Source organism: Mobula birostris, chromosome 5, assembly GCF_030028105.1.
Source record: "Mobula birostris isolate sMobBir1 chromosome 5, sMobBir1.hap1, whole genome shotgun sequence".
Classification (NCBI taxonomy): Eukaryota; Metazoa; Chordata; class Chondrichthyes; order Myliobatiformes; family Myliobatidae; genus Mobula; species Mobula birostris.
This window is the reverse complement of record NC_092374.1, coordinates 207582764-207600341: the sequence shown is the minus strand read 5'-3', so window position 1 is coordinate 207600341 and position 17578 is coordinate 207582764. Positions and strand designations below refer to the sequence as shown.

General features: G+C 53.4%; 1 protein-coding gene across 4 annotated transcripts in view; it reads left to right on the top strand.

Annotated features, from left to right (window-relative positions):
• Nucleotides 1–16998, top strand: part of LOC140198328 (uncharacterized) — a 30182-nt gene extending 13184 nt beyond the window's left edge. For 3 of the 4 annotated variants that reach the window (XM_072259424.1, XM_072259423.1, XM_072259422.1), the window contains exons 2-6: nucleotides 4172–5753; nucleotides 13142–13251; nucleotides 13639–13712; nucleotides 14924–15042; nucleotides 16010–16998. In XM_072259424.1, coding sequence (XP_072115525.1) covers nucleotides 4172–5753; nucleotides 13142–13251; nucleotides 13639–13712; nucleotides 14924–15042; nucleotides 16010–16306 — 2182 coding nt within the window. In that variant the 3' untranslated portion in view covers nucleotides 16307–16998. Of the gene's footprint in view, nucleotides 1–4171; nucleotides 5754–7567; nucleotides 7903–13141; nucleotides 13252–13638; nucleotides 13713–14923; nucleotides 15043–16009 lie in introns of those variants that run through there. The other variant, XR_011886160.1, reaches the window with a different exon arrangement.
• The last annotated feature ends 580 nt before the right edge of the window (nucleotides 16999–17578 follow it).

Below are 17578 nucleotides of genomic sequence, written 5' to 3'. Positions count from 1 at the left end.
CTTTGCGGATGCAGTGTGTGGTGTAAATGTCAGTAATGGTGGGAAGAGAGACCCCGATGATCTTCTCAGCTGACCTCACTATCCGCTGCAGGGTCTTGCGATCCGAGATGGTGCAATTCCCGAACCAGGCAGTGATGCAGCTGCTCAGGATGCTCTCGATACAACCTCTGTAGAATGTGGTGAGGATGGGGGGTGGGAGATGGACTTTTTTCAGCCTTCGCAGAAAGTAGAGACACTGCTGGGCTTTCTTTGCTATGGAGCTGGTGTTGAGGGACCAGGTGAGATTCTCCACCAGGTGAACACCAAGCAATTTGGTGCTCTTAACAATCTCTACGGAGGAGTCATCGATGTTCAGCGGAGAGTGGTCGCTCCGTTTCCTCCTGAAGTCAACAACCATCTCTTTTGTTTTGTTCACATTCAGAGACAGGTTGTTGGCTCTGCACCAGTCCGTTAGCCACTGCACCTCCTCTCTGTATGCTGACTTATCATTCTTGCTGATGAGACCCACCACGGTCGTGTCATCGGCAAACTTAGTGATGTGATTCGAGCTGTGTGTTGCAACACAGTCGTGGGTCAGCAGAGTGAACAGCAGTGGACTGAGCACACAGCCCTGGGGGGCCCCCGTGCTCGGTGTGATGATGTTAGAGATGTTGCTCCCAATCCGGACTGACTGAGGTCTCCCAGTCAGGAAGTCTAGGATCCAGTTGCAGAGGGAGGTGTTCAGGCCCAGTAGGCTCAGCTTTCCAATCAGGTGCTGAGGAATGATTGTGTTGAATGCTGAACTGAAGTCTATGAACAGCATTCGAACGTACGTGTCTTTTTTGTCCGGGTGGGTTAGGGCCAGGTGGAGGGTGATGGCAATGGCGTCGTCTGTTGAACGGTTGGGACGGTACGTGAACTGCAGGGGGTCCAGTGAGGGGGGCAGCAGGGTCTTGATATGCCTCATGACGAGCCTCTCGAAACACTTCATGATGATGGATGTGAGTGCGACAGGACGGCAGTCGTTGAGGCAGGACACTGAAGACTTCTTCGGCATGGGGACGATGGTGACGGCCTTGAAGCACATAGGAACGACGGCGCTGCTCAGGGAGGTGTTGAAGATGTCAGTGAGAATCTCTGCCAGCTGGTCTGCACATCCTCTAAGCACTCTGCCAGGAATATTGTCTGGTCCAGCAGCCTTCCGTGGGTTGACCCTGCACAGGGTTCTCCTCACATCGGCCACGGTCAGACACAGCACCTGGTCATTTGGAGGAGGGGTGGTCCTCCTCGCCACCACATCATTTTCCGCCCCAAAACGAGTGTAGAAGTTGATCAACGCATCTGGGAGGGAGGCATCACCAGCACAGGCAGGTGATGTTGTCCTGTAGTTGGTGATGTCCTGAATGCCCTTCCACATGCACCGCGTGTCGCCGCTGTCCTGGAAGTGGCTGTGGATTCGCTGGGCGTGTGCACGCTTTGCCTCTCTGATGGCCCGGGACAGCTTGGCCCTCGCTGTTGTTAGGGCTGCCTTGTCGCCTGCTCTGAAGGTGGAGTCACGGGTCCTCAGCAGCGCACGCACCTCCGCGGTCATCCATGGCTTCTGGTTAGCGCGTGTAGTGATGGTCTTGGCCACGGTGATGTCATCGATGCACTTGCTGATGTAGCCAGTCACTGATGCCGTGTACTCCCTTAGTCATAGTCATACTTTATTGATCCCAGGGGAAATTGGTTTTCGTTACATTTGCACCATAAGTAATAAATAGTAATAGAACCATAAATAGTTAAATAGTAATATGTAAATTATGCCAGGAAATTATGAAATAAGTCCAGGACCAGCCTATTGGCTCAGGATGTCTGACCCTCCAAGGGAGGAGTTGTAAAGTTTGATGGCCACAGGCAGGAATGACTTCCTATGACGCTCTGTGTTGCATCTCGGTGGAATGAGTCTCTGGCTGAATGTACTCCTGTGCCCAACCAGTACATTATGTAGTGGATGGGAGACATTGTCCAAGATGGCATGCAACTTGGACAGCATCCTCTTTTCAGACACCACCGTCAGAGAGTCCAGTTCCATCCCCACAACATCACTGGCCTTACGAATGAGTTTGTTGATTCTGTTGGTGTCTGCTACCCTCAACCTGCTGACCCAGCACACAACAGCAAACATGATAGCACTGGCCGCCACAGACACGTAGAACATCCTCAGCATCATCCGACAGATGTTAAAGGGCCTCGGTCTCCTCAGGAAATAGAGATGGCTCTGACCCTTCTTGTAGACAGCCTCAGTGTTCTTTGACCAGTCCAGTTTATTGTCAATTCATATCCCCAGGTATTTGTAATCCTCCACCATGTCCACACTGACCCCCTGGATGGAAACAGGGGTCACCGGTACCTTAGATCTCCTCAGGTCTACCACCAGCTCCTTAGTCTTTTTCACATTAAGCTGCAGATAATTCTGCTCACACCATGTGACAAAGTTTCCTACCGTAGCCCTGTACTCAGCCTCATCTCCCTTGCTGATGCATCCAACTATGGCAGAGTCATCCGAAAACTTCTGAAGATGACAAGACTCTGTGCAGTAGTTGAAGTTGGTAGAGTCGCCATCGGTTGCAGCCTACCTGAACATGTGCCAGTCAGTGTGCTCAAAGCAGTCTTGAAGAGCAGACAACACACATCAAAGTTGCTGGTGAACGCAGCAGGCCAGGCAGCATCTCTAGGAAGAGGTACAGTCGACGTTTCGGGCCGAGACCCTTTGTCAGGACTAACTGAAGGAAGAGTGAGTAAGAGAAGGCTCCTGCTGGTCAGGTTTTCACCTGCTTCTGAACTGGTCTGGAGCGTCTGACGAGCGGTCTGTATGCTGGGATTAGCATAACAGAGATGTGGTCTGAGTAATCGAGGTGGGGTCGGGGCTCCGCCCGGTACGCGGCCGGAATGTTTGAGTAAACAAGGTCCAACGCGTTCTCCCCTCTCATTGCAAAGTCCACATTCTGATGGAATTTGGGGAGCACTGACTTAAGGTTCGCGTGGTTAAGATCTCCGGTGACAAGAAACAGTTCATCAGGGTGTGCGTTCTGCAGTTCGCTAATAGCCCCATACAGTTCACAAAGCGCCTCCTTAGCATTAGCGCTGGGGGAAATGTAGACAGCGACTACAAGGACAGTGAATACAGGCCGAGAGTCGTCAAACACTCTTATCTGACAAACCATTAAATCCTGGAAATATTTTTGTGAACCTCCTTTAAACCCTCTCCAGTTTCAGCACATCTTTTCCAAGATAAGCGGTCCAAAACTGGTCACAATACTGCAAGTGAGGCCTCGCCACTGCTTTATAAAGTCTCAACATTACATTGTTGTTTTTTATATTCCAGTCGTATGGAAATGAATGCTAACATTGTATTTGCCTTCCTCACCACTGACGCAACCTGTAAATTAACCTTCAGGGAATCCTGCACAAGAGCTTCCAAGTCCCTCTGCATCTCAGTTTTTTGTATTTTCACTCCATTTAGAAAATAATCAGCCATTTTATTTCCTCTACCAAAGTGCACAACCATAAACTTCCCAACACTCTATTCCACCTGCCGTTTCTTTGCCCGTTCTCCAAGTCTGTCTAAGATCCGTTGCCTCTTTACTTCGTCGGAAACAGGTATAGATAGGTTAAGTGCAAGCAGGCCGGGGTGTGGGAGGGTATAACTTGATGTCATGGGGTAAGGGTGAAGAGTTTAAAGGGACCACGAGGGGAAACTTCACTCGGGTCATGAGCGTATGGAACGTGGTGCATGCGAGCTCGGTTTCAACATCGAAGAGAAATTTGGAAGAGTACGTGGGTGGGAGGGACATGGAGGGCTCGGATCAACAGGAACTGGCAGATTAAATGGTTCAGCAAGGAATAGGTGGGCCAAGGGGCTTGTTTCTGTGCTTCTGACTATGATAGACAGGGTGGTGTGAGAGGGAGGGGCTGGTGCCAGAGCTCTGTCTGTGACCCCCCCCCCCCCCGTCCTCGCGACCCCTCCGACACCCACATTCCTTCCTGTCTCCGTGCCTGTTACTGGAGAGGGATGTAGGGCCTGTGCTGCTGGAATGGTGTTGGGGTTGGGGAGGTGGCCATGCTGGAAACCTGAGGGCCCGTTGCTGGGTGAAATGTGACCAGGCCGAGTGAGTCTGTCTGTCTCTCTCTCTCTCTCTCTCGCCTACAGCCCGACCGAGGCAGACGGACCGTACAATGGGGGGACGGACTGTCCGGAGCTGCTTCACACAGCCTGTCCACTGCCGAGAGACGGAGACGAAGCTGCTGCTGCTGGGATCGGGCCCACTCCCGAGCCTCTCGAGCAGGGGTTTGGTCCTGAGGCTGACCTTGCTGCCGGCCCCACACCGGGGACCCCAGTTTCTCCTGTGATCAGATGCACAGTGGAGGATGGTGCGGAGCCTAAGCCTGAGTTTGGGACCAGCCCCCTCGCTGGGAATCTGGTGCAGGATGGGGTCAGGCCTGCTAATGGGCCTGGTGTTGTGACTGGCTCTGGTCCCACGTCAGGCATCCTGGTTGAGCTTGGACCTGGGCTAGGCCCCACACAGTTGATCCTGGTGGAGGCTGCCCAGCCGCCTCCCCCTGGCTTCGGCCTGATTGGCGGGGGTCCCGGTATTCTGGCCCCACAGATCATGGGCCCCCGTAGGAGGGGAAGGGGCCTTCGCAACAGCTTCACCATTCTTGAGAGGTCCCAGGCTTTGGCCTCCCCAGAGACCAGGGGCCTGCCCATCATCACCTGGGGTGGGGGTGCTTATGGGGATCCCAGCGGCTGGGCAGAGCCTGGTCAGGGAGCACAGGGGGATCCCATTCTCAGGGACGAGTCTGGTGAGGACGGAGACTCGACTTACCAAGGGGCAGTGCCAGACCAAGAGGCATGTCAAGATCCCACTTTTGGAGCAGAGGCTGGCCGGGAGGCAGAGGGAGATCTCGCAGAGTCGCAGGCTGGCCGGGAGCCCAAGGGAGACCCCACAGATGCACAGGAAGATCCCTGCAGTGGCTGTGATTCTGGTCAGGGGAGGCCGGTCTGCCGGCGACTGACGTATGTTATAAAGTCGCGGGGGGAAGAGAAAGAGAGCCGGTCCCTAAGGGAGGGAGAGTCCCAGGGTGAGGTGAAGCAGCCCTGGCCTCTGGAGGAGGCAGAGGGCCAAGGTGAGGTGGTGCCTCGAGGGGAGGGGGAGGCAGAGGCCCCTCCACAGGCTGACGGTCCCAAGTTGACCAGCTTTGCAGAGCAGAAGCAGCTGAGGGAGCGGAGGCCGAGGTGGGGGCCGCAGGCGGTTCCACGGCGGTCTGCGGGCTCGCGGCCGTGCCCGGAGTGGGCCCAGGTGCGGCGGGGGCTGGAGCTGAAGCAGGAGGAGATCCGGGCCCGACTGGAGGCCCGCGAGGCTCGGCTGGGCCGTCGCTGGCAAAGCCTGGGCCGCAGGGCCTACTGCCGCCTGCTGAAGCTGACAGGACGTGGTGCTGAGGCTGAGGCCCAGGCCCAGGCCCAGGCCCAGGCCAAGCCTGAAGCCTGGGATAATACCCTGGCAGCCGCCCAGGCCCAGCTCCAGGAACTCGGGCTGCAGGACGGCCGCAGTGAGTGGGCGGGGAGGGGGAGGGTCCGGGGGGCGGAACCGGCCCCAGAGGCAGGGAGGGTGAGTGGGGACTGGGCCCCAGGGGAGGCAGCAACAGCAAGCCACTGCAGAGCAGAGAAGAACCTCAGCACTGCGGCATGGAAACTTCTGCGGAGCGGTGGACAGGAGAGCGAGAGGCCAAAGGTGAGGGCCGGCGGCTGGGGAACAGGGCTGCTGTGTTTGAACTGGTTGGGGGGGTGGGATGGTGGAATGCCAGGGGTAGACAGTATCCTGGTGGGATGGGGAGTGGGTTGGGGGGTGGGATGGTGTGTTCCAGAGACAGGTCCTCCTGGTGGGGAGTGGGTTGTCCTATCCCTGAGAGGTTAGGGAGGAATTGGGGGCGGGTATTAACCCAGAGAGCGGTTTACTCTGTAGCAGGTCTGGTGTCCACAGACCCCCTCAGCTGATGGTAGGGGATTCACGGCATAAAAGTTAGTCGGGTTCTGGCTCTGTCCTCAGAGTAGAACACAAAGAGCCCCTTCAGACCACCTTAGCGTTGTTAATCCTGCTGCCTCTTCATTTACCCATGTTAGACCATAAAACATAGGAGCCCAATTGGGCCATTCTGCCCATCAAGTCTGCTCCATCACTCCATCATGGCTGGTTTATTGTCCCCCTCAACCCCGTTCTGCCTGCCTGCTCCTCGTAACCTTGGACACCCTGACTAATCAAGAATCTGTCAACCTCCACTCTAAATATCCCCATTGCCTTGGCCTCCACAGTCACCCATGGCAACGAATTCCTCAGGTTCACAACCTTCTGGCAAAAGAAATCCCTCCTCATCTCTGTTCAAATTGGACGTCCCTCTGTTCTGAGGCTGTGCCCTCTGGTCCTAGACTCCCCCATGATAGGAATCATCCTCTCCACATCCACTCTGTCTGTGTCCTCTGGTCCTAGACTCCCCCACAACAGGAAACATCCTCTCCACATCCACTGTATCTGTGCCTTCTGGTCCTAGACTCCCCCACAACAGGAAACATCCTCTCCACATCCACTGTATCTGTGCCTTCTGGTCCTAGACTCTCCCACTATAGGAAACATCCTCTCCACATCCACTCTATCTGTGCCCTCTGGTCCCAGACTCCCCCACTACAGGAAACATCCTCTCCACATCCACTCTATCTGTGTCCTCTGGTCCCAGACTCCCCCATTACAGGAAACATCCTCTCCACATCCACTCTGTCTGTGTCCTCTGGTCCTAGACTCCCCCACTATAGGAAACATCCTCTCCACATCCACTCTATCTGTGCCCTCTGGTCCTAGACTCCCCCACTATAGGAAACATCCTCTCCACATCCACTCTATCCAGATCTTTCAATATTCAACAGGTTCTGGTGAGATCACTGCTTGCTCTTCTGAACTCCGGTGAGTACAGCCCCAGACCATCAAATGCTCCTCGTACATGAACTGTTTCATTCCTGAATCATTCTTGTGAATCTCCTCTGAACGCTCTCCAGTGCCATCTCTCCTTTACTACAGAAATGGTGGAAAGCTGCTCACAGTACTGCCGGTGAGGTCTTTATAAAGCCTCAGCATTACATCCTTGCTTACTCTAGTGCTCTCAAAATGAAAACTAATATTGCATTTGCCTTTCCCACCAGCGATTTGGCGCCTGTCTCCCTCCAAACCGTCCCATCTCTGTACCTGTTATTGTCCAGTCTCTACCACCTCCTTTGGCAGCTTGTTCTAGGTAGCCACCTGAACCTCCTTTCAATGTCCCCCATCCCACCCTAACCCCCCGGCGCTCAGCATTTAGTTACAGATACAGAATGGAACTCGCCCTTCTGGCCAGCAATCCACCTCTTTACAGGAGAATTTACAATGACCAATTAACTTTCTGACCGGTACATCGTGGGAGGAAAGCAGATCACCATGTGGTCATGGGGAGATAGTACTAGCTTTCTTCCAAAGTGGTGGCACTGGCTCTCTGGGTGTAATATTTTGTCCGTGTCCTGTAGGTCTGGCATTGGACAACGCTGCTGGCTATTAAATACAGTCAGCGCGGTGATTCCACCCTGCTGGTGAACTCTGCAGCCTGGGCCCGCCACTACCCGCTTCAGACCTCCGTCAGCAAGGACACTGAAAAGGGAAAAATGCAGAGAAAGCGGGAACGTCTTAGCTGGAAGCCGGTCAGGCTGACTCTCCCCTCGTTCCTGCTGGCAAATGTCCTGCACTCCCTGCGCCTCGGACTGAACCAGCGAGAGAAAATCACCTGCACGCTCATTCTCATGGCATCAAGGCCTCTTGACGCGGCCGTCCAGCGCATTTCGGCTGACAGGAATCTGCGATGGCGGTATCTATCCGTATAATTAAGAGCTTTAGCAGAGTCCCATTGTTCACCGAGTTTATGTTTGGCGAAGTGCAGACTGTTTATATACCGAGGGAGTTTGCTACAATTGTGCTGGTCGCTGTATGTGTCCCTCTGCCAATGCCGGCAAAGCTCAGAGTGAGCTCCCAGCACCATCTGTGACTTTCAAACAAAGCAGCCGGATGCTGTTTTCTTTATTGCAGGTGATTCTAACCATGCCGCCTAAAGACTTGCTTCCACCAGCTTCCAGAGGTGATAATACGCGAGACCTGGTTTACACTAACGTGCCAGGTGTCGGTCCCGCGACCTTACATCGGACTCGCCGATCACTCATCCGTAATGTTATTTCCAGCGTGCAAACCAGTGGTCAAACGGGTCAAACCAGTCCTAAAGGTGGTGGAAACCAGGCCTGAGGGTGAACAGGACAGCTTTCATCACAGTAACTGGAGATTGTTCAGCAGTCTGCTACCCATGGCAGCCACGTTAATGTCGACGGGTATGTGGGTTCAGTGACACAGAGGTGAACAGACGATGTCACATCGGGGTGAGGGCAAATCAGAAGCCATGGCTTGCCGCAGACACTCGTGCCAGGCTGCGGGATTGTGATGCTGCTTTCAGATCGGGAGATGCGATGCCTGTCAGGAAAACAAGCACTGTGTTTTCCCACTCCCCAGGAGGGTGAACTGGGAGCATTCTCAGCAAGCTGGTTTGGGGCCCAGTAACATACCATGCCAGGTTCTGACCAGCTGACGGACGTCCCTCTGGAACAGTCTGCTGTCCCCCTCGGTTTTCAAGGCGGCAACCATCACTCCACTGCCAAAGGTGAAAGTAACTTGCCTAAACGTCTGGTGGCGTTAACGTCAACCATTATGAACTGTTCTCAGCGGCTGATCATAGAGCACGTTAAAACCTTTTTCCCAGCTACACCGGACCCTTCCCAGTTGGCTTATCACTTGGGATGATGCAGTAGTGCTGCCCTGTCCCACATGGAACACAGGGTCCCTTATGCCAGGCTGCTGTTGATCGATTTCAGTGCAGCGTTCAACGCCATCATACCCCAGAAACCGGTGGGGGAAATGTCCTGGCTGGGTATCAAACCTCCTGCAATTGGACACTGGACTTCTTCACAGTAAGGCCACAGTCAGTCCGTGTGGGCAGCGATGTCTCTCGTCCCGTCACGCTGAGCACTGACACTCCCCAGGGCTGTGTGCTCAGCCCGCCGCTGTTCACACTGCTGACGTGTGGCGGTGTCGCGGGATCCAGATCAAACCGTGTCATCGAGTTTACGGGTGACACAGCAGTGGTTGGCCTCATCAGCGACGATGACGAGATGGAGTACAGGGAGGAGGCAGACCTGCTGGTGGATTGGTGTGAGAAGAACAGCCTGAGCCTGAACGTGGAGGAGACAAAGGAGATCACCGTGGACGTGAGGACGGTGCAAACAAACCACCCCCCTCTGAGAATACATGGCTCCTCCAGAGAGAGAGTTAATGCACCAAGTTCCTGGGAGTTCACATCACGGATGACCTCACCTGGTCCCTCCACATCACCTCCCTGAACAAGAAGGCACAGCAATGCCTCCACTTCCTGAGAAGATCGAGGTATTGGATGGGGAGTCCCCACAAAAGACTGTGAGAGGATCACAGGGGACATTTATCAGGAGCACTGCGTATGCAGAGCCCTTAAGGCCAATTCATACCTGTGTGTCAAATTGATGCCGTAAATACGGCGTAGCCGTGTTCCCTACGCCGTAGCCTGATGCGCAGCTCCCCAAAAACGTAACTAAGCGTCATGGCGACGCAGACCGAACAACTGTGATCGGTCCGCTTGGTAGCATCGCATCTCCTCCTACGCTGCAATAGCTTCCCATTGGGCGACTGAAGGGCAGGGAAGGAACTCTGGCTGCAATGCTTTCCATAAAGCTTTACAGACCTCTGAAATTATTGAGGACCCTGTGCTTGACGCCAGTTTGTAGCTAGCTGCTACAGCCTGGTGACTTCCACCTGAAGCTAAAACTTGAATGGTGATTGCCAGTCTCTGAGTATACTGTGCATACACTGATGCAAAATAAGTGGTTGGAGACGATGAACCAAATCGTCAAATCTACCTGCCGACATCCGAAAATGTTTGTAATGCATTTCCTCGTCCATGTCTCTCAGTGGCCGGACAAGCACAGAAAATTCACCTTCCTTCAGTTTCAGTCGCCATTGTTTGCAGTTTGAGTTTCTTCGTGTTGAGTTTCAACACAGTGGCATAGAAACCCCACTGCCAACTAGCGTTTTGGTGGTGAATTGCAAAGTGATGCAGACACACCAACGCACAAGTATAAATGCTCACAACAGCGTAGCCCACTTGCGTAGGCTGCCACGTAAGCTAGTACACACAAGTATAAATCAGCCTTCAGTATCATTAATGATCCCACCCACCCATCCATCCAGCATCCTCTTTGACTTTCGACTATCAGGCAGGAGACTCCGATGCATAAAAACACGAAGAGTCAGGATGGGAAACAATTTGTTCCTTCAGGCCATTAGGTTTCTGCGTATCGTATTCAAAGTGTCACTGGTTAATCTGTTCTGTACCTTACAGTAATTAATATTAATGCCCTTTAGTTTCTTATTTATGTGTGATTAATCTGTACATTTTATCCTTACCTTCATAAATTGTCGTGTGTTATGTGTACTAGTGTGCATATGCTGGTCGTGCATGCAGCCTGTTACAGCCGTTCTGACCAGTATTCTTACTTTTTTAACTTGCGTTATTTGTTGTATTTTTTTCACGGTAACACGTTGAAGCTGCACCCTCTAACATGCTGGTAGAGAGAGTTTTATTAGGATTTTTAGCGCTGGAAATAGTTACATTCCGACACGTTCCATTAGCGGGACAGAAGCATGGTCGCATTGTGTTTCCAGGGACCAGCTACTTGCGCTTATGCCGACCGGTTTAGCAAGCAGAGCGGCGGACACCCGGCTGAAATCTGGAGGAAAACACACAGAGGATGCAGAGAGGGATCACAAAGTCGAGGAAGGAGAACTGGGTTGAGAAAACAGAGACTTATGGAGAAGAGGAGTTCGGTGGGTAATGAAATGGTCGAGTTGACGGCGCTAGCCAGGAGTCAGAGAACATTTCGGGAGTGCAGTGTTATGTGTTTCACTGGAACGGGGCTGCACGATAATACCCGATCAAAACTTTTCCATGGACGGCTTCCAGACCGTTCCAGCTGACCAGAAGTGTACTGAGAGCGGTAAGCGTAAAGGAGTTGGGGGCTTACTGTTCTGGTTAACAATGGATGGTGCAATCTGGGTCATATTACGATCGAACGTGTTTGTAGTCCGGATATTGAACTTTTTACTGTTGGACTCTGGCCATATTCCACTGAGATACAACACTGGGCGTCACGGGAGGTCATTCCTGCCTGTGGCCATTGAACTTTGCAGCTCCTCCCGTGGAGGGTCAGACGCCCTGAGCCAATAGACTGGTCCTGGACTTATTTTCCATCTGGCATAGTTTGTATTTTGTTGTTTGATTGTTGTGGTTTTTGTATTGCTATATTTATGCTCTATTCTTGGTTGGTGCAGCTGTAACGAAACCCAATTTCCCTCGGGATCAATAAAGTATATCTATCTATCTATCTATCTATCTACTGTGCTTTACACCCTGGTTTGGAGAAACGTTGTCTTGTTTCTGTATACGTTATGTGTTTCTATACATTACATACATGTACGTAGTTAAATGCCAATGAACTTGAGACTGAGGACACCAGGATTAAACTACGAACTCTGATGTTTGTGGTAACCGTTAGGCGACTGTGGCGTAATGGACGATGTTATGTGAAACGTTGATGGTTTATTCCCTTCATAGGTGCTGCCTGACCTGCTGAATTCTCCTGCATTTTCTGTGCGCTGCTCTGAATTTCCCACGTCATCTGGTGTTCCTGTCTCCCTCTTTGCATTTGCAACTTTCTTAGTTGCCTCCTGAAAATATTCAGTAGGCAGGACGTCCCCTGCACAAAATAATAAGACACAAGGGCGGAATGAGACCATTCAGCCGTTAAGTCTGCTCTGCCCCACCATTATGTCGGAATTATTATTCCTTTCAACCCCATTCTCCTGCCTCTCACTGTGAGCTTCGATGCCCTGACTAATCAGCCTCTGCGTTAGATATACCAGTGACTTGACCTTGCCGGCCGGTGGTATGAAGGTAACGCCCCAGGCTTGGAGACGAGTGGTTCTGGGTTCGAATCCGGCTGGCTCCTCACACACTTTCCATTCCTGCTGGGTTGAGCATTGCACTGGCAACTCGGCCTCAAAAAACGACAAATGCTGGAGAGATGGTAAAGCGGCCACCCAATGTGTCACGGGAACAACAATAACTCTGCCTCCATGGCAATGAATTCCACAGGCTCACCACCCTCTGCCTAAAGAGATTCCTCCTCATCTCTGTTCTAAATGGACGTTCCCTCAATTCTGAGGCTGTGTCCTCTGGTCCTAAACTCCCCCACCATAGGAAACATCCTCTCTCTACCCAGACCATCAAATGTTCACTAGATTTCAGTGAGATCCCCCTTACTCTTCTAAGCCCCAGCGAGTACAGGCCCAGAGTCCTCAAAAACTCCTCATACGTTTTGTTTTAGGCATCCGTTAGTCTCGTGAGACCATGGATTTGCGCTTTGGAAGGTTTCCAGGGCGTGGGCCTGAGCAAGGTTGTATGGAAGACCAGCAGTTGCCCATGCTGCAAGTCTCCCCTGTCCACGCTACCGATGTTGTCCAAGGGAAGGGCGTTAGGACCCATACAGCTTGGCATCGGTGTCGTCGCAGAGCACTGTGTGATTAAGTGCCTTGCTCAAGGACACACACGCTGCCTCAGCCAAATTTCGAACTAGTGACCTTCAGATCACTAGACGAACGCCTTAACCACTTGGCCAAGCACCAACCTCGTATATTAACCCTTTCATTACTGGAATCATTCTCGTGCACCCTGCCCAATGCCAGCACACCTCCCCCTTAAGATAAGGGGCCGAAAACTGCTCACAATACGCCCAAGTTCAGTCTAACCCATGCCTTGCCAAAAAAAAAACTCTTAAATACTTCTGCCTGTTTCGGGCTTATTGTGCGGCGTGCAGAGGGTTTCCCCGTGGCGTGGGCCATTCAGTGTCGTCAATATGGGAGGGGCGGCATCTCTAGGTTGGAGGGTGTGACTTAGCCTCCACTGTCTCCCTCTGCAGGTGGATTCTCCGGACTGGCTGGGACCCTCGACCCTTGACCCCAGCGGTGACCGTAGTCTCCGGACCGGCCAGCAGGAGACGACGCCGAGGCAGAGACGTGGGGAGGGCCGGTGAGTGTCTTCTGTTCCCATTGCAGCTGGTGGCAAGGTGGGGAAAGGGTGGAATTAGAGGATGTGGAGGCAAAGGGGAGGGTAGGTGTTGGGAACAAAAAGTGAGGGAGTGGGGTAGGTAAGGGAGTGGGGTGTTGGGGGAGAGGGTGGGGGGATTGAGGGACAGAATGGTGTGGAATGGAGAAGGTTGGGATGGCATTAAGGGGGTGGGGAGAGGAAGGGGGAAGTGTGATGATCGGTGGGATGGGAGGGTTCGTGTTGGGTGGGGAAAGGTGGGCGGGGGTGATAGGGTGGGGAGAGGGAGGGGGAGGTGGGGTGGTGATGGCCGGTGTGGTGGGACAGTGGTCTGGGCCCCTCTCTGATAGACATCTTCCCCTTGCTGTCTAGACGGGAGCGTCTGCTAACTCGGCCCAGAGCGGACGGAGACGGTGGCTCGGTGCTGCCCCCTGCTGAGCCGACAGGTAAGGGGTGCCTCCCATGGGGTAGGACGAAGCGATTCCTGCACTGAAGTGTGCCCCCTTCCTCACCCACCCCACTGCCCTGGGCACAGTGGAGGTGAGCGTGGGCACCCCCACCCATGGGTGCGGAGGGCCTGATGTTGGGGGCCGGGATGGAACGCCCTCCCCCCCCCCCCTCCCATGACGATAGACAGAGTCCCGACGACTGGCGTGAGGCTGGTGGTGTTCTGCTGTTCGGATAATCCTGATTATTGGAGAGAGTTTACAGATGATGAGGAATTTCTTTAGCCAGAGGGTGGTGAATTCTTTGCCGCAGATGGCTGTGGAGGCCAAGTCGTTTAAGATAGATAGATACTTATTGATCCCAAAGGAAGTTACAGGGTCACAGCAGCATTACAAGTGCGCAGATATTAATATTGGACTGGAAGTAGAAAGAATAAAGAATGTTACCACAAAGTCTCACAGGAGGGGGTCATCACTTCCCCAATTATAGGTCGACTCATCATAGAGCATGATGGCCCAGGGTAAGAGTGACCTCGTGATGGCCCAGGGTAAGAATGACCTCGTGATGGCCCAGGGTAAGAGTGACCTCGTGATGGCCCAGGGTAAGAGTGACCTCGTGATGGCCCAGGATAAGAGTGACCTCGTGATGGCCCAGGGTAAGAGTGACCTCGTGATGGCCCAGGGTAAGAGTGACCTCGTGTAGCCGTCTTTGGAGCAGCACAGTTGTCTTGGAGAGTGTTTAAGAGACTCCTGGCATGGGCATGATAGAGAAATGGTGGAAGAAAGGGTTAGACGGTTAAAATATCGCGTGCTGAAGAGCAGTTCCACACTCAATCAGAATCACTGGTGTGCAGGATGCTGTGAAATCGGTGATTGTGCAGCAATACAGTGCAAAACAGAATAATTAAAATCTATGTTATAATAAGTGTATATACTAATATAAAAAGAGAGGAAAGCAGTGTTCACTGCCCATTCAGGAATCTGGCGGCAGAGGGGAGGAATTGTTGAGCGAGCCTTCAGGCTCCTGTACCCTCTCCGTGTTGGTAGCAGTGAGAAGAGGGTATGTTCAGGTTGAAGGGGGTCCGAATGGAGAGGGTGGTCTCTGTTTCAGGGTGAGCCATGTCGGGACACTGTGTCCTGGGGGGGGGCCCTGGGTGCGGGTCTGTGCGTGCCGGTGAATGGTGAATTGGACCTCTGTTTCCACCCCCCAGGTCTGAGGCTGTACAAGGAGCCAAGCTCCAAGTCGAACCGGCTGATCCTACACAATGCATTGACCCACTGTTGCCTGGCTGGAAGAGTCAACGAGGTGCAGCGGACCCAAGTAATCCAGGTGAGGGGATAGCCCACCTCCCCTTGCTCCAACCCAGCACCCACTCCCTCAAACCAATCCCAAACCCCTCTCTCCCAGACTCCCTCCTCGGACCCACACCATCCAGCTGAGGGGCTTCCACAGATAACCCCTCGCTTTGCTCCAACCCAGCACCCACTCCCTCAAACCAATCTCAAACCCCTCTCGCCACAGCTCCCTCCTCGGACCCGGGTAATCCAGGTGAGGGGCTTCTGCAGTGAACCCTTTTCTGACGCACTCCACTGCCAGCCCATCTCTTTGGTAGATATGGGTCTCTCTGAAATCCAGGGTCCTGCAGAGAGTTGGGGGTCCGGGGTGGGTTTCGGTGGAGGGGTTGGGTAGGTCACAGGCCTCTGATTGTAGACCCCCCCCCCCTTTGCAGTGTTGGGGGTCTGGGGTGGGTACTGGGGAGTTGTCACTGTCTAACAGAAGCCTCTCCCCATGTTGACTCTGAGGGGTGTGTGTGTGTGTGTGTGTATGTCGGGTGTGAGAGGTGTTGGGGGTCTGGGGTGGGTACTGGGGAATTGTCACTGTCTGACAGAAGCCTTTCCCTGTGTTGACTCTGAGGTGTGTGTGTGTGTATGTTGGATGTTGGGGGTCTGGGGTGGGTACTGGGGAGTTGTCACTGTCTGACAGAAGCCTCTCCCTGTGTTGACTCTGAAGTGTGTGTATGTTGGATGTTGGGGGTCTGGGGTGGGTACTGGGGAGTTGTCACTGTCTAACAGAAGCCTCTCCCTGTGTTGACTCTGAGGTGTGTGCGTGTGTGTGTGTATGTTGGGTGTGAGAGATGTTGGGGGTCTGGGGTGGGTACTGGGGAGTTGTCACTGTCTGACTGAAGCCTCTCCCCATGTTGACTCTGAGGTGTGTGTGTGCATGTTGGGTGTGAGAGGTGGATTTAGGGTGGTGGGTGTTGCCATCTCTGACCACCGCCTCCCCTCCCCTCCCGCAGGAGCTGGCGAGCTGCGAACACGCCCAGTGCTTGATTCTGTTCCGGGACCAGCACTGCCAGTTCCGTGCCCTCTACTCGCTGAGCGGCGATTCCCTGCACATCCAGCGGCTGTGGGGCATCGGCCCCAGGCACATCCACACCGACATGATTGACCGGCTCTACAAGTACAACTCTGATCGGAAGCAGTTCCACCCCATCCCCTCCAGGATCATCTCGCCCAACGTCGATGCACTCACCATTCATGGCCACCTGTGGTCGGCCAGGAAGAAATCTGCCCTGGGCAGCGAGCGCAGGTGAGCTGTGGAGAGGCCGAGGCCCTCGGTACGACGGCCACATCCGCTGGCGGCTTCGTCTGGGACATCTCCAGCCAATGTGCCTTTAACTTGCGGGTGTCAGAGACTCACCTTATTTATTTTAACATCAAAATCAGCCTGAAGAAATGCAGCATGACATCTAAAAACTGGGAAGACGTTGCACTCGATAGATTGGCCTTGGAGAGGGAGCTGTGCTACGTGGGACTAACCTCCACTGTGCTGCAGAGGACACAGCAGGGGTGAAAGGAGAGACTGAACAACTGAAAGACCCAACCACTAACCACAGACTCCACTTTTACCCTCAGTGCACCAGAGTCTGTGGCTCCTGGACTGACGTCCTGAGCCATCGAACTCCATCAGCTTCTGTTGAGTTGCAGCTTGTCTTGTTCCTCTGCTCTGTGACACTGCCCCCCACCCCCCATGAGTGCCTCCTCTAGCCAGGTAACACAGCACTTCCCACGTTTACTGGCTCTCCCACTCGGTCGGGTGTCTGCTGCCCCGCTACTCCCGCCGTGGGGATTGTGCACTCCGTTCCTGCCCGTCCCGCTTCTGAGGAGACACCAGTGCAAACTCTGCTCCGTGCAGTCCGGTACTGTCTGGCAATTGTCTTGTTCCAATCGTGCAAGGTTTGTTTTAAAGCTAAACATTTAATAAATTCCCGAATGTTGAGACTTGGCCAGGTTTTGTCCCCTCTCATGGTGTGGAGATGCACAGAGTCGCTGCCGGTTGCAAGGATGTGGTGTGTGTCACGTTAGAGTGTTTCTCAGGGCACCAGCACTGATGCCCTCTGCAATGTTGTTTCCTCTACACTGGAGTAACTAGGTGTACACAGGATGATGTTCAGTGATCCCCTAGCTGTGTGTCGTTTCCATGCAAAGGGTTCCGGCCCGAAACGTCGACTGATCTTTTCCACAGGTGCTGCCCGACCTGCTGAGTTCCTCCAGCGTGTTGTGACTGTTGCTTTGACCCCAGCATCTGCAGAGTATTTTGTGTTCATATTCTGTCTGGGTAGCCTCCAACCAGAAAGCAAAACATCCATTTGTCTAACCTCCATTAATTTGTCATCCGTTTCCTTGCCTTTTCTATTCCCTATTCTGGATCTCCTCTCACCCCTCCTTTTCCCTCACCTGCCCATCGCTTCCCTCTGCAGGCCGTCCTCCTCCCCTTTCTCCCATGGTCCAGTCACATTCGTCCTTATGCCCTTTACCTCGTGTTTCCACTTGTCTCTTCCCAGCTGCTACCTCCAGCCCCACCC